The 14576-nt window shown below is 41.5% G+C and overlaps 1 protein-coding gene across 6 annotated transcripts in view; it reads left to right on the top strand.

Annotated features, from left to right (window-relative positions):
- LOC128698058 (fibroblast growth factor 1) overlaps positions 1–13194 on the top strand; it is a 55167-nt gene extending 41973 nt beyond the window's left edge. For all 6 annotated transcript variants that reach the window (XM_053790191.2, XM_053790174.2, XM_053790184.2 and 3 more), the window contains 3 exons: positions 7708–7859; positions 8091–8194; positions 8401–13194. In XM_053790191.2, the coding sequence (XP_053646166.1) occupies positions 7708–7859; positions 8091–8194; positions 8401–8598 (454 nt within the window). In that variant the 3' untranslated portion in view covers positions 8599–13194. The remainder of the gene's footprint in view (positions 1–7707; positions 7860–8090; positions 8195–8400) is intronic.
- The last annotated feature ends 1382 nt before the right edge of the window (positions 13195–14576 follow it).

Here is a 14576-nt window from a genome sequence, read left to right as displayed (position 1 = left end):
GTAATTATACGTACTACCAGCCTACGTGAGTATTACTTTACCCTATCCACGTATCGAACTCCCACATGATACCCTGACCCTCCTGTCCTCCAGTGTCGTCAGGCCGATTTCCCTTAATCTTTCTTCATAGGACATTCCCCTTAGCTCTGGAACTAACCTTGTCGCAAACCTTTGTACTTTCTCTAGTTTCTTGACGTGATTTATCAAGTGCGGGTTCCAAACAGGTGCTGCATACTCCAGTATGGGCCTGACATACACGGTGTACAGTGTCTTGAACGATTCCTTACTAAGGTATTGGAATGCTGTTCTCAGGTTTGCCAGGCGCCCATATGCTGCAGCAGTTATCTGGTTGATGTGTGCTTCCGGAGACATGCTCGGTGTTATACTCATCCCAAGATCTTTCTCCTTGAGTGAGGTTTGCAGTCTTTGGCCACCTAGCCTATACTCTGTCTGTGGTCTTCTGTGCCCTTCCCCTATCTTCATGACTTTGCATTTGGCAGGATTAAATTCGAGAAGCCATTTGCTGGACCAGGTGTCCAGTCTGTCCAGGTCTCTTTGAAGTCCTGCCTGGTCCTCATCAGATTTAATTCTCCTCATTAACTTCACATCATCTGCAAACAGGGACACTTCTGAGTCTAACCCTTCCATCATGTCGTTCACATATACCAAAAATAGCACTGGTCCTAGGACCGACCCCTGTGGGACCCCGCTCGTCACAGGTGCCCACTGTGATACATCATTACGTACCATGACTCGTTGTTGTCTCCCTGTCAGGTATTCTCTGATCCATTGCAGTGCCCTTCCTGTTATATGCACCTGATGCTCTAGCTTCTGCACTAATCTCTTGTGAGGAACTGTGTCAAAGGCCTTCTTGCAGTCCAAGAAGATGCAATCAACCCACCCCTCTCTCTCTTGTCTTACTTCTGTTATTTTATCATAAAACTCCAGAAGGTTTGTGACACAGGATTTGCCTTCCATGAATCTGTGCTGGTTGGCATTTATACTCTTGTTCCATTCCAGGTGCTCCACCACTCTCCTCCTGATAATCTTCTCCATAATTTTGCATACTATACACGTCAATGACACAGGTCTATAGTTTAGTGCCTCTTTTCTGTCTCCTTTTTTAAAAATGGGAAGTACATTTGCCGTCTTCCATACCTCAGGTAGTTGCCCAGTTTCCAGGGACGTGTTGAAGATTGTGGTAAGTGGCACGCACAACATATCTGCTCCCTCTCTAAGGACCCACGGGGAGATGTTGTCTGGTCCCATTGCCTTTGAGGTATCGATGTCCCTTAGCAGTTTCTTCACCTCCTCCTCATCTGTATGTATGTCGTCCAACATTTGTTGGTGTATTCCTTGCTGGTGTCCCCATCTGGTCTGTCCCCCCAGAGTCCTTCCTGACTCTACTGTAAATACTTCCTTAAATCTCGTGTTGAGCTCCTCACATACCTCTTGATCGTTTCTTGTGAGTTCTCCACCTTCTTTCCTCAGTTTTATCACCTGGTCCTTGACTGTTGTCTTCCTCCTCAGTGTGTTAGTGACAGTGGTGTTATATTTGTCAGTGTGTTAGTGACAGTGGTGCTATATTTGTCAGTGTGTTAGTGACAGTGGCGTTATATTTGTCAGTGTGTTAGTGACAGTGGTGTTATATTTGTCAGTGTGTTAGCGACAGTGGTCTATTGGTCAGTGTGTTTCCTAATTCACTTATTAACCGCTACTTGCTTTTGTCGTTGAAATCATCTAAATAATTTATATTTATATCAATTGGTTTTACTTCCTCCTATTCTCATAAGGTTCTTTATATAATTTCTTTCTCAGAAGTCAAAAACAAAACTGCTCTGGTTTTTGTCAACACTTTCGCTTATTAATGTTTATGTGCTTGTGTTTATGTTAGCCGTGGTGAATGTGTGTGTGTGTGTGTGTGCATGCATTCCTATGCTCTTCAGAATCAATATCAACACACCAAACATCTGCAAGTGCTCCGTCACAAGAGCTCACTTCACATTGCTCAAGCAATCAAGAGAGTTAGAGTATAAATAGCACACTGTAATGACCCAAAAATGTAAACACCAGCCACCAGCAAAAACATTTATTCCAGCCTCGGCCCAACAATCAACACATGCATTGTAAACCAAACTCCTCCCAGATTATTTTGTAATGAGGTTAAGAAGGCTGGTCTTGCCTATGGTGAGGTAACTTTCCTAGTCAGACGGTGGTATGGTTTGTGTACAATTGTGTCATCACGATTTCGTGATGCCACAATTGTACACAATAGTCTAGACTAATTGTACACAATAGTCTAGTGGAAAGACGAGCCTGGGATCTTATAGCGCATCAATATTATTTGATCAACTGAGAGGTCTAGAGTGATAATCCAGTGAGTGTGAGTCTATTAACCTTGAGGAATTTGAGAAATCCAAGATGGCTGCCATCTTTACCTATATAGAGTTAAGGATTAGAGACACTAAGACACTCATTTACAAAAATTTTATCCCCAGTGAAAATTAAGAGATATATTTAAGTGTCAATACACTATACATTGTACAACGTCTCTTTGCCTGGAATATATCTGAAGAGGGTTTCGGGGGTCAACGCCCCCGCGGCCCGGTCTGAGACCAAGCCTGTTATACCTGTCAAAGTACAGTCCTTCGGAGTCTACAAATGTAATTATCATAGCTGTAATGCAATGTTTATTGGTAAAACTCACCGTCAACTGGAGGTCCGCATCTTTGAACACTTGGACACATCTATCAGAACAAATACTCGTGCTGTGTAGGTCTTGGGACCTGTGGCTTAGTTCCTGTAGTGAACTACAGTGTACTATATTGTAAGTTACATTCATTTTGGCCAAGCTAATTGTATTCCCTGTCTCACTGCTTATGTGTACTACCCCATTTATCTAAACCACAATAATGTTCTGTTCCCAAATATATTATTGTACAAAGACTTAATAATAAACTGTGTTTGAGTAGAATAGTAATACTCTCTGTCCCCGTTATTTTCTCCATTTATTTATGTTTAGTTAAAGTAGTGAGAGGGTGAGTAGTGTGGAGTGGTGGGTAGAGTAATGAGAGATGAAGTTGTAGTCACCAGTGTCCTCACATTACCTACCTACCGCTCACCTCTCCTGTCATCTCCTACCTACCTCCGCACTCATCCCTCCTACTGCCTCGCCTGTCCCCTACCTACTAACTCCCTCCTCTTACCCCCATATTCCCCTAATCATTACCACCTACATGACAGGCTGAAGAGGGGTTGTTGAGGTGGTTTGGTCATTTAGAGAGAATGGATCAAAGTAGAATGACATGGAGAGCATATAAATCTGTAGGGGAAGGAAGGCGGGGTAGGGGTCGTCCTCGAAAAGGTTGGAAGAAAGGGGTAAAGGAGGTTTTGTGGGCGAGGGGCTTGGACTTTCAGCAAGTGTGCGTGAGCGTGTTCGATAGGAGTGAATGGAGATAAATGGTATTTGGGACCTGACGATCTGTTGGAGTGTGAGCAGGGTAATATTTAGTGAAGGGATTCAGGGAAACCGGTTATTTTTATATAGCCGGACTTGAGTCCTGGAAATGGGAAGTACAATGCCTGCACTCTAAAGGAGGGGTTTGAGATATTAGCAGTTTGGAGGGGTATGTTGTCTATCTTTATACGAATATGCTTCTAAACTGTTGTATTCTGAGCACCTCTGCAAAAACAGTGATTATGTGTGAGTGAGGTGAAAGTGTTGAATGATGATGAAAGTATTTTCTTTTTGGGGATTTTCTTTCTTTTTGGGTCACCCTGTCTCGGTGGGAGACGGCCGACTTGTTGAAAAAAAAAATGTAATAATAATAATAATAATAATAATAATAACCCACATGGAGACAAATGCAAGAAGTTGATTGATCTGTATATTTCGACCCTCTTCTGGGATCCTTTTCAAGAAATACACAAGTGAAAGGAGAACATGAATTTATAGGAAGACTTGTAGGTATCACCGTGCGGGGCAGTAGTTGTAGGTGTCACCGTGCGGGGCAGTAGTTGTAGGTGTCACCATGCGGGGCAGTAGTTGTATGTGTCACCGTGCGGGGCAGTAGTTGTAGGTGTCACCGTGCGGGGCAGTAGTTGTAGGTGTCACCATGCGGGGCAGTAGTTGTAGGTGTCACCGTGCGGGGCAGTAGTTGTAGGTGTCACCGTGCGGGGCAGTAGTTGTAGGTGTCACCGTGCGGGGCAGTAGTTATAGGTGTCACCGTGCGGGGCAGTAGTTGTAGGTGTCACCGTGCGGGGCAGTAGTTGTAGGTGTCACCGTGCGGGGCAGTAGTTGTAGGTGTCACCGTGCGGGGCAGTAGTTGTAGGTGTCACCGTGCGGGGCAGTAGTTGTAGGTGTCACCGTGCAGGGCAGTAGTTGTAGGTGTCACCGTGCGGGGCAGTAGTTATAGGTGTCACCGTGCGGGGCAGTAGTTGTAGGTGTCACCGTGCGGGACAGTAGTTGTAGGTGTCACCGTGCGGGACAGTAGTTGTAGGTGTCACCGTGCGGGGCAGTAGTTGTAGGTGTCACCGTGCGGGACAGTAGGGAGCAGTGAACACTACAAACATAATGGATGTTTTAAATTCCTTAAAGGTGACAAAGTGACACTCGCTCAGTTATCAGTCTAGACACCTGTAAAGTGCTCTAGTTCTCTTTTATTAAAAAAAATATGTGTCACGAAATTATAAGTTCAGAAGAGCATAAAGTTCAGCAAAACAATGTTTTGCAACGTGTCTTTTCTTCACTATTATCATTCGGTATTTGAATTTAAAGAGTCTGCTGGTGGTGTTTTAAGAGAGAATTGGAACAATTTCTCCTCGTGTGGATTTTGAATGATCAGATTACACGCTCAGTGGAAGCTTTGGGTGTTTGACCAACACCTGCCATTGGCGTTCCATCTATCCACCCAGTACAAATAAAAAAATGTCATATGATGGATGGTTTTTTCCACTTCATTCAGAAAACTAAGAACAGCCGCGTGACATCGCTCTATAATGCTAGACATTTTTTTTTAAGAATGTTAGGTTTAAATCCTGTCGATTAAATCATGCCTACATTTCACCTTTATGCCAAATAATGAAGAATACTGCTGCTGCTGTTGTTGGTGCTGCTGTTTCTTATGCTGGTACTGTTTCTGGTGCTGCTATTGTTGCTTCTTTTGCTGGTGCTGGTGTTGGTGATGGTGCTGCTGCTGGTGGTGTTGCTGTTGTTGCTGCTGCTGCTGGTGTTGGTGCTGCTGATGGTGATGATGGTGCTGCTGGTGTTGGTGCTGTTACTGCTGCTGCTACACATCAACATGGTGTAGGTCTGTCTGGTCTAACAAATCTTTCAATGACATCAGTGGGCGAAGTTTTTACTGCGGATCTAATTATAGTTATGTCTCAGCTCAATCTGCCTTCTCGTTTCCCTCTTACCCCTTCCCTCTCTCCTCTTCCTTCCAACTCTCCACTTTATTTTACTATTACTCCCCAAGGCATTACTTCCTTCTCTCTGTCCCCGCTTTAACTTCCCTATCCTTTCTTTTCTTTTCTCCTCATTTTTCTTTCTCATCCGCCTTTCAGCAACTTGCCTATCTTCACATTCGTCTTGTTCAGCATAACTTTCATAGCTACAACAATTTTCCTGTCAGGATTTGAATAAACGGTTTAGATAACCGACAAGGTGATAAATGAGACGTGTGCAACATTCGGATATGCACTGGACTGAAGAAGCATTGCCTGAATAAAGAAACCAAAATGTTGCATAAATGTCTCATTTATCAATTTTCCTGATTTTTTCTGTTTTCCTTACCGTCCATATATGACATGTGATAGTTTGATAATTAAATCCTAATTCTGTAACTGAATTGTTAAGAGGTAACGTAAACAGAATTACTAATTAATAAATTATAATTGTAATTAATGAATGACGGTATGCTTGAAGAAATATGAAAATGCAACTGTTAAAGCCTAAGCTATTATGAACTGTATAACGAAATGTGTCATAGCTGGAAGGATATAGAAGTTGTACATGAATGATGTACAATACCGACAAGATGAAGAATTAGACACATGTGCAACATCTGGGTATCTTTATTGTAGACCTTTTGCCATCCAGTGGCTTTATCAATACAAATTCAAGGACATAATTGGAAGGCAGTAGAACTATATACAAAAGACGAGGAATCAGTCCCTCAGCCTTGGAGTTGGTGTTAAAAAAGTCACTGAATGGCGAAACGATTACAGTAAAGATACCCAGATGTTGCATATGTCTAATTCTTCATCAAGGTATGGAAGGGAATCCTTCGCGGGAGGAAAGTACAATAACGGTAGAGATAACTAAACCCATGATGAGAAAATCGGATATATCACTAATTGCCATGAACATCCGACTGAGTTCTCTACCAGATACAATACTCTGTCGTATTGTTCCAGTCGATTTGGCTAAAGTTAAAAATCTCCAGTTAAAATTACTTTTTCGTTTAGATTCTGAGCAGTTGCGTCCCAAAGTTACCGTGGTCACTATCTAAGTTTGAGGGTCTGTTGATCACACCTAAGATTAGCTTCTCATGCCCTCGAGAAACTGCAGCCAAACAGATTCCGTGTCTCTCCGCTCCTTTATAACGTTTAAATTTTCCCTAACATAATAGCAACTCCGCCCCCTTTCTTGTTGACTATCAGTGTGGAATAATTTATTTCCCTGTATGTAGAATTCAGCAGACTTGTCCGTATTTTTCAGAACGAACCACGTTTCAGATATTGCAATAATGATGTGGGTTAATTAAATGGGGGAGTGCGAAGGAAAGAATGATAAACGTCCTTCCTCTGGTGGTTGTTTATTATTCAGTGATATCTTCGTCTGCCAAGCAGAGATCCTGCTTCTGCTAGGTCTGGGGAAATACGAATATGAAGCGGTCATACACCTCCCAACCGTCATACTGGTTGTTACATTTATAATACATGATATATAGATAATAATGCCATTATTGACAATATTATCAATGTTTCTTGCACATGCAGTTAGTCTCAGTTCATCTGTTTTATTTCTTGCACTTAAGCTATTTGTATAGTAGATGCTAAGGAAGCATTTGCCTCATTTTCTCCGTCTCTTTGTGTTTATAGAGCAATCTTCCGATTTTAATCAAAAACTGTATTATGAGTTATCCTGTTTTCTGAACTTTCCCTAACATATCTGTCAATTTTTTTCCCTCTCCACTGCTAGTGCTGCAACTCCTTTGTTTCTCTCACACACACATCCTTACTTCTATCTTCTATCAGTTTAAAGCCTTAGACAATTTAGCAATGACTTCTTCAACTGATGTCAGTGTGAAGAGAAAAATTCGTATTGAGGTATTAATGTTTTATATTAGATAGAATGCCAGTTGCTTGGGCCTTTGCTAGTTTCAAGGCTGTTCAAGTAACACTTTGTAAGAGCGTGTAAGTCAGTGCCACATATGACCCAGGTCCCTAACTCATGGGGCGTTTTGCCTGGTGATGAGAAGGTATTACTTTCTTTTTCTTTGTGTTCCTTTACTTGTTGACCGTGTCCCGGGTCAGTTCTCACTTCACCCTCCACTCCTATCCTATATTTCCTTTACGGATAATTTTATTGATTGTGGTGTTTTTTACTTTTCAGTATTTGTAGTCGACAATAGTTAACCAAAACTAATAAATCACATTGAGACATTTTACCAATACATTATAGTGTGTTCCGACTCCCTGCAGGGAGTGCCTGCTTGACCCTCCTCTCAGAGAGCGATTGCGGAGACAGCCTCAACTCACCGTCAGGAAACAATTATTCTCCATGACTGGCTGGAACTTGGCCATCTACCCCGACATGACCATCAAGGGCACCAGAGAGTTCTACAACATCTACGGTCAGTTTTGTTGCTACGTCGTCCATAGAGAAGCGCTAAATCCATAAGAATTATACAGCGCCTAGCGAATAAGACGTACAGAGTAATCAGGTTTTATCTTTGGCTGTGATGCTGTCAGTTTGAATTCCTATTTATTATTATTATTATTATTATTATTATTATTATTATTATTATTATTATTATTATTATTATTATTATTATTATACTAAACTTGAGTGTTTTGTTCCGCAGCCATCTTAGAGGTGCGAGCAGTTGGCAAAGGCGAGGTGCAGGTCAGAGGAGTTGATGCGGGACTCTTCCTAGCCATGAACCACAAGGGCAAGATATATGGAGAGGTAGGTACGGGAGAGAGAGAGAAAGATCTGTTCTAACCATAAACCACAAGGGCAAAAAAAAGTTGAGAAGTAGGCGAAAGAAAAATAAGATCTGTCCTAATCATTAACCATCAATTCCTACCTTTATTTTACATATTTAGTTCTGAAAATCGTTAATATAATATTTTTAACCTTTGTGAGTTACACTAATCTTGTCCTCTCTGCAGCCTAATGAGCTGAAGGAGAATACAGTATGGGTGGAGACTTTATCTGGAGCCTTCTTCAACTACTTAAACAAGAAGCACGCTCACCTGGGTTGGTATCTGGGCATCAAGAAGAGTGGTAAGGGCAAGCAAGGCCACAAGACGGAGTACGGACAGAGGGCGGTGCAGTTCCTTCCAAGACATCCATATCCAATAGGCTAGAAGGAACAGTTCCGTAGTCAATTATGTACATAATGCCTCTTTACCTCTACGTGGTAAGACTGAATGGCAAAATATACAGCACTGTACAGACATCTTCATATTCTCTTATGGGGATTTTTCTTCAAGTAAAAATTAAAAGAAATGCCTAGTTTATGGCTCGGTTACATAACCGAAGAACTCTAATTTCGAACATGTCGACCAGTAGGATTATGAAAAAAAATAAATGAAAACAAGCCTTTATTATGCAATGTTTCGCTCAAATATGATTTATTTTATGTCCTACAGAGGGTCTATAAGTATCTTTATTGCCTCAGGTGTCGCTGTTTAGTCTGATTTGTGTTCATAGGAGATGTGTATCTAAATGCCCTCATAAGTCTATCCACAAGACGCTGCCACTTTTTTCAGTGCACGGAATTTCATGGAACAGGTGTTGGGGTCAGAGTTGTGATATGTGTATGTCCTGCATCGCATTACTATCACCGTATTCATGGGAAAGCACTGAACGTGCAGAACCTAAAGAATACAAGTTAATCCGGTGTGATTCAAGCAAGGCTAACTAATTCCTAGGATTAAGTGCCATTCACAAGCATCAAGGGTGGCCCGGTGGCCTGGTGGCTAAAGCTCCCGCTTCACACACGGAGGGCCCGGGTTCGATTCCCGGCGGGTGGAAACATTTCGACACGTTTCCTTACACCTATTGTCCTGTTCACCTAGCAGCAAATAGGTACCTGGGTGTTAGTCGACTGGTGTGGGTCGCATCCTGGGGGACAAGATTAAGGACCCCAATGGAAATAAGTTAGACAGTCCTCGATGACGCACTGACTTTCTTGGGTTATCCTGGGTGGCTAACCCTCCGGGGTTAAAAATCCGAACGAAATCTTATCTTATCTTATCTTAAGGCACCCCTTTCCCCCATCCCTTTGACAGGCAGTGCGAGTAGTAATGCAGCGAAGGCACTGGCCCCGTAGACCCTTGCTGGAGCTTCAAAAGGTGAGAAATCTACAGGAGTATAGCGTTCATACGCAGCTATCATGACATATAAATATCGAAGAGGTAGAATTTGGCACTGGCATAGAATGGATATTTTTGTTATTTTAATGTTTTGAACGCTGTGTTTTATCGAGTCAGTGACTTTATAACGGTCACTGTGTGGGCTAGAAGTTGTTGCAAATAAATCAGGGCACGGGTGGGGCTTGAACCCATGTACGTGAATCATAAAACTCACAGACCAATGCGTTAACCATTCAGCCAACGGCAGTCATGTTTTTACGACTTCTTGAATCAGTTGTCTCTAATTTAAGTATCCAAAACATCTAGGTGCCCTTTACACGACAGTTTTTACCCAAATACCTCCTCTACATGTGTAAAAAATATATTTAACCAGAGAGACTTAAGAAAGTAAGAAGAAGGATTAAAGTTTCTTGATCACATGTAAATTAGATTGACTTTAATGATTTTGTTGTAGAATGGATGAAGATGTGAGTGTAGCCAGGGGGGGGAGGGGAAGGTGTGTGAACAATATTACCACCTATGAACACACGAGACATTATATTCACTGGGAAGCTCTAAACCCGTAAGGGTCATACAACGCCTCGGAGTTTGTCTCTTGTTAACCATATTAAAAGTGGGTGTCAATGTCTTATTTTTTTCAGTACTTCATAAGTTAAACGTGTCTCTGGTATTCATTTGATATATTTATAGTTTCTGTACTGCTACTAATAATGAGGAAGCACTAAACCCATAACGTGAATGCCAGGTAAGCAGGTTTGATCCAAGGAATGGTTGGGTAACTTCAATTCTTTAGATCAAGAGCCCTTCATCAGAATGAAGACACTCTCAACCTTGAGGAGTCTAGCTTCCATTAATATTTTACTGCTGTATTCAGTACTTATGTCTGAGAGCAAGTCATAAGACAAAATGTATATATTTGTGTAAGTTAATTAGTGCTCCAACCACAGATATGCCAACATTTTCATATATGCCTGAATTGCATATCAAAGCATCATCCAGAAATGCTGGGGATTCATCATCAGTACACTTGGTACCTGGAGTTTCCAGGTGATAGGTGATGAATTAAAAATTGCATGGAAATTCCAAGATGTAAAATTAAATTAATTGATCTTAGGTACTCAATAACCACTTAGATTCGTTGATGTACGGCATGTAATCAATAGTGCGGTTTTTAGTCATTCTTCCAAGACTTTTGTGATATTTCACAAAGAGTATGGAAATTCTCTAGACACTACGGTATTCTTTGAAAGTTGTCAGACGTACGATTTTGATGATTACTAAGTCTTTTGTCTAACTAAAACATAAACGGTGGACATTTAATGATTACTGTCTTGTAATGTGTGTTGCAAAGGCTCGTTAGAATAGTTTTTGGGAGCCTTGCGGGCCTTACTGTCATGTCCATTACTTTCCATACATTGCTCCTGAAGAAGCGTGTCAAACGCGAAAAGCTTCGATCAGTTTCATTCTCCACTTCATGGTGTATATACACTGAGAGATGTAAGCTCTCGTTGAATATACACCGAAATATAAAAACGCTGTAATAAACATCTATTGGTGTATATATATATACTGATAGATAGCTCTCGGTGTATATACCCTGATTCTTACCCTGCTAGTCATTATAGTTACACTGCCTTTACAGTTTACGTATTCGTCTGCATTAATATTATCATAGCACATTAAACAAATACTTTAACGTGAGTGTAGATTTTTTTCAGTGGTCGCTAAATTTGCTTTTCGATCATTTATTCTTAATATATTTTGTTTAGGTTAGCAAATTTTAAATGGCAAAAGCTGTCAAACACTATACTACATTACGAACTTTTTATATGTTTATATAGTTAGTGGCGGCTGGATGAATATATGAATACACCAAGTGACGGCTTGGTTAATATAAATTGTACCTAGTGATGGCTTGGTGAATATATATATACAGTGACTACTGGTTGAATATATATACCTAATAACTACAGGGTTAATATATACCTACTGATGGCTGGGTAAATATACACAGAGACAGCTGGGAGAATATATATTTTATAGTGACGGCTGCTGGAATATGTACCCAGTAACTGCATGGTTAATGTAAAAGATAGCTAAATTTTAATGGAAATTTAACGAAAACGGGACAACGGAGGCAATGGTTTTCAATTAAATGCGACGAAAGGTCAAAAGTATTTTGATTTTGCATAGTAATGAATCTTAGCCAGGTTGCATTATTCAAAGTGGAATACAATAGCATAATTATATTAAAAATTTAGTTACAAAAAAAAGATATGCTAAATATTCTCTTAGTACGTGTTATCACCAAAATAACAATACTGAAATTTTAATTCACTTGTAAATTATTATTATTATTATTATTATTATTATTTCATGAGGAAGCCCTAAACCTGTTGGGGTTATATTATGTCTGAGGAATGAGAGGTAATCGGGTTCGATACAAGGAAGGGAAGACCACTGCAGTTTCTCGCTATCATTAAGGTACGCCCCTTGAAAGGGATGTCTATTGTAAATCCTGTATTCTCCTGTCATTATTTCCATGTGGGTTTCCTCCAAACACTGACAGGTGTTCACGACACTGATGCTCCATTATTCGTATGAAAAACTTTCAAGTTTTTCCACAAGGTCTCAGAGAGTGTCACTAGTTCTCGATGTCATCAGGAACCCAGTGACTTAACCTCGACGTCATCAGGAACACAGTGACTTAACCTCGACGTCATCAGGAACACAGTGACTTAACCTCGACGTCATCAGGAACACAGTGACTTAACCTCGACGTCATCAGGAACACAGTGACTTAACCTCGACGTCATCAGGAACACAGTGACTTAACCTCGATGTCATCAGGAACACAGTGACTTAACCTCGATGTCATCAGGAACACAGTGACTTAACCTCGAGGTTATCAGAAACCCAGTGACTTAACCTCGAGGTCATCAGGAACACAGTGACTTAACCTCGAGGTCATCAGGAACACGTAGGGGATCAGTAACTATGCTGACAAGTGACTTAACCTCGAGGTCATCAGGAACCCAGTGACTTAACCTCGAGGTCATCAGGAACACAGTGACTTAACCTCAAGGTCATCAGGAACACAGTGACTTAACCTCGAGGTCATCAGGAACACAGTGACTTAACCTCGAGGTCATCAGGAACCCAGTAACTTAACCTCGATGTCATCAGGAACCCAGTGACTTAACCTCGAGGTCATCAGGAACACAGTGACTTAGCCTCGAGGTCATCAGGAACACAGTGCCTTAACCTCGAGGTCATCAGGAACACAGTGACTTAGCCTCGAGGTCATCAGGAACACAGTGACTTAGCCTCGAGGTCATCAGGAACACAGTGACTTAACCTCGAGGTCATCAGGAACACAGTGACTTAACCTCGAGGTCATCAGGAACGCAGTGACTTAGCCTCGAGGTCATCAGGAACACAGTGACTTAGCCTCGAGGTCATCAGGAACACAGTGACTTAACCTCGAGGTCATCAGGAACACAGTGACTTAACCTCGAGGTCATCAGGAACACAGTGACTTAACCTCGAGGTCATCAGGAACACAGTGACTTAGCCTCGAGGTCATCAGGAACACAGTGACTTAACCTCGAGGTCATCAGGAACACAGTGACTTAACCTCGAGGTCATCAGGAACACAGTGACTTAACCTCGAGGTCATCAGGAACACAGTGACTTAACCTCGAGGTCATCAGGAACACAGTGACTTAGCCTCGAGGTCATCAGGAACACAGTGACTTAACCTCGAGGTCATCAGGAACACAGTGACTTAACCTCGAGGTCATCAGGAACACAGTGACTTAACCTCGAGGTCATCAGGAACACAGTGACTTAGCCTCGAGGTCATCAGGAACACAGTGACTTAACCTCGAGGTCATCAGGAACACAGTGACTTAACCTCGAGGTCATCAGGAACACAGTGACTTAACCTCGAGGTCATCAGGAACACAGTGACTTAACCTCGAGGTCATCAGGAACACAGTGACTTAACCTCGAGGTCATCAGGAACACAGTGACTTAGCCTCGAGGTCATCAGGAACACAGTGACTTAACCTCGAGGTCATCAGGAACACAGTGACTTAACCTCGAGGTCATCAGGAACACAGTGACTTAACCTCGAGGTCATCAGGAACACAGTGACTTAACCTCGAGGTCATCAGGAACACAGTGACTTAACCTCGAGGTCATCAGGAACACAGTGACTTAACCTCGAGGTCATCAGGAACACAGTGACTTAGCCTCAAGGTCATCAGGAACACAGTGACTTAACCTCGAGGTCATCAGGAACACAGTGACTTAACCTCGAGGTCATCAGGAACACAGTGACTTAACCTCGAGGTCATCAGGAACACAGTGACTTAGCCTCGAGGTCATCAGGAACACAGTGACTTAACCTCGAGGTCATCAGGAACACAGTGACTTAACCTCGAGGTCATCAGGAACACAGTGACTTAGCCTCGAGGTCATCAGGAACACAGTGACTTAACCTCGATGTCATCAGGAACACAGTGACTTAACCTCGAGGTAGCCTCACCCTCGTGTCGCCTCTGCTTTGCAGCTTCCATCAAACCGCCCAATTTTTATTTTGTACTTTTTATAATCATAATTTGTTGCGAGGAGCATAATAAACAGTTAATAGCATTGATGTGTGTTCTTTCTTGTTCCTGTCACTGTAAACTATTGTGTTTAGATCACAAATATGTTTTAGCTGAAGAAATTATTTACTTGTAGAAATAAGGATATATTAAACCCCAGATTTAAACTGGGATTCAATGGCAAGTGACAATACATTGCATTGAGGTACGTGAGATAGTGCCAAATAAATACAGTTAATAGGTTCAGGTACTTAGATTATAATCTACGCTCCTATAATAATAATAATAATAATAATAATAATAATAATAATAATAATAATAATAATAATAATAATAATAATAATAATAATAATA

Source organism: Cherax quadricarinatus, chromosome 31, assembly GCF_038502225.1.
Source record: "Cherax quadricarinatus isolate ZL_2023a chromosome 31, ASM3850222v1, whole genome shotgun sequence".
NCBI lineage: Eukaryota > Metazoa > Arthropoda > Malacostraca > Decapoda > Parastacidae > Cherax > Cherax quadricarinatus.
This window is presented reverse-complemented; position numbering and strand designations above follow the sequence as displayed.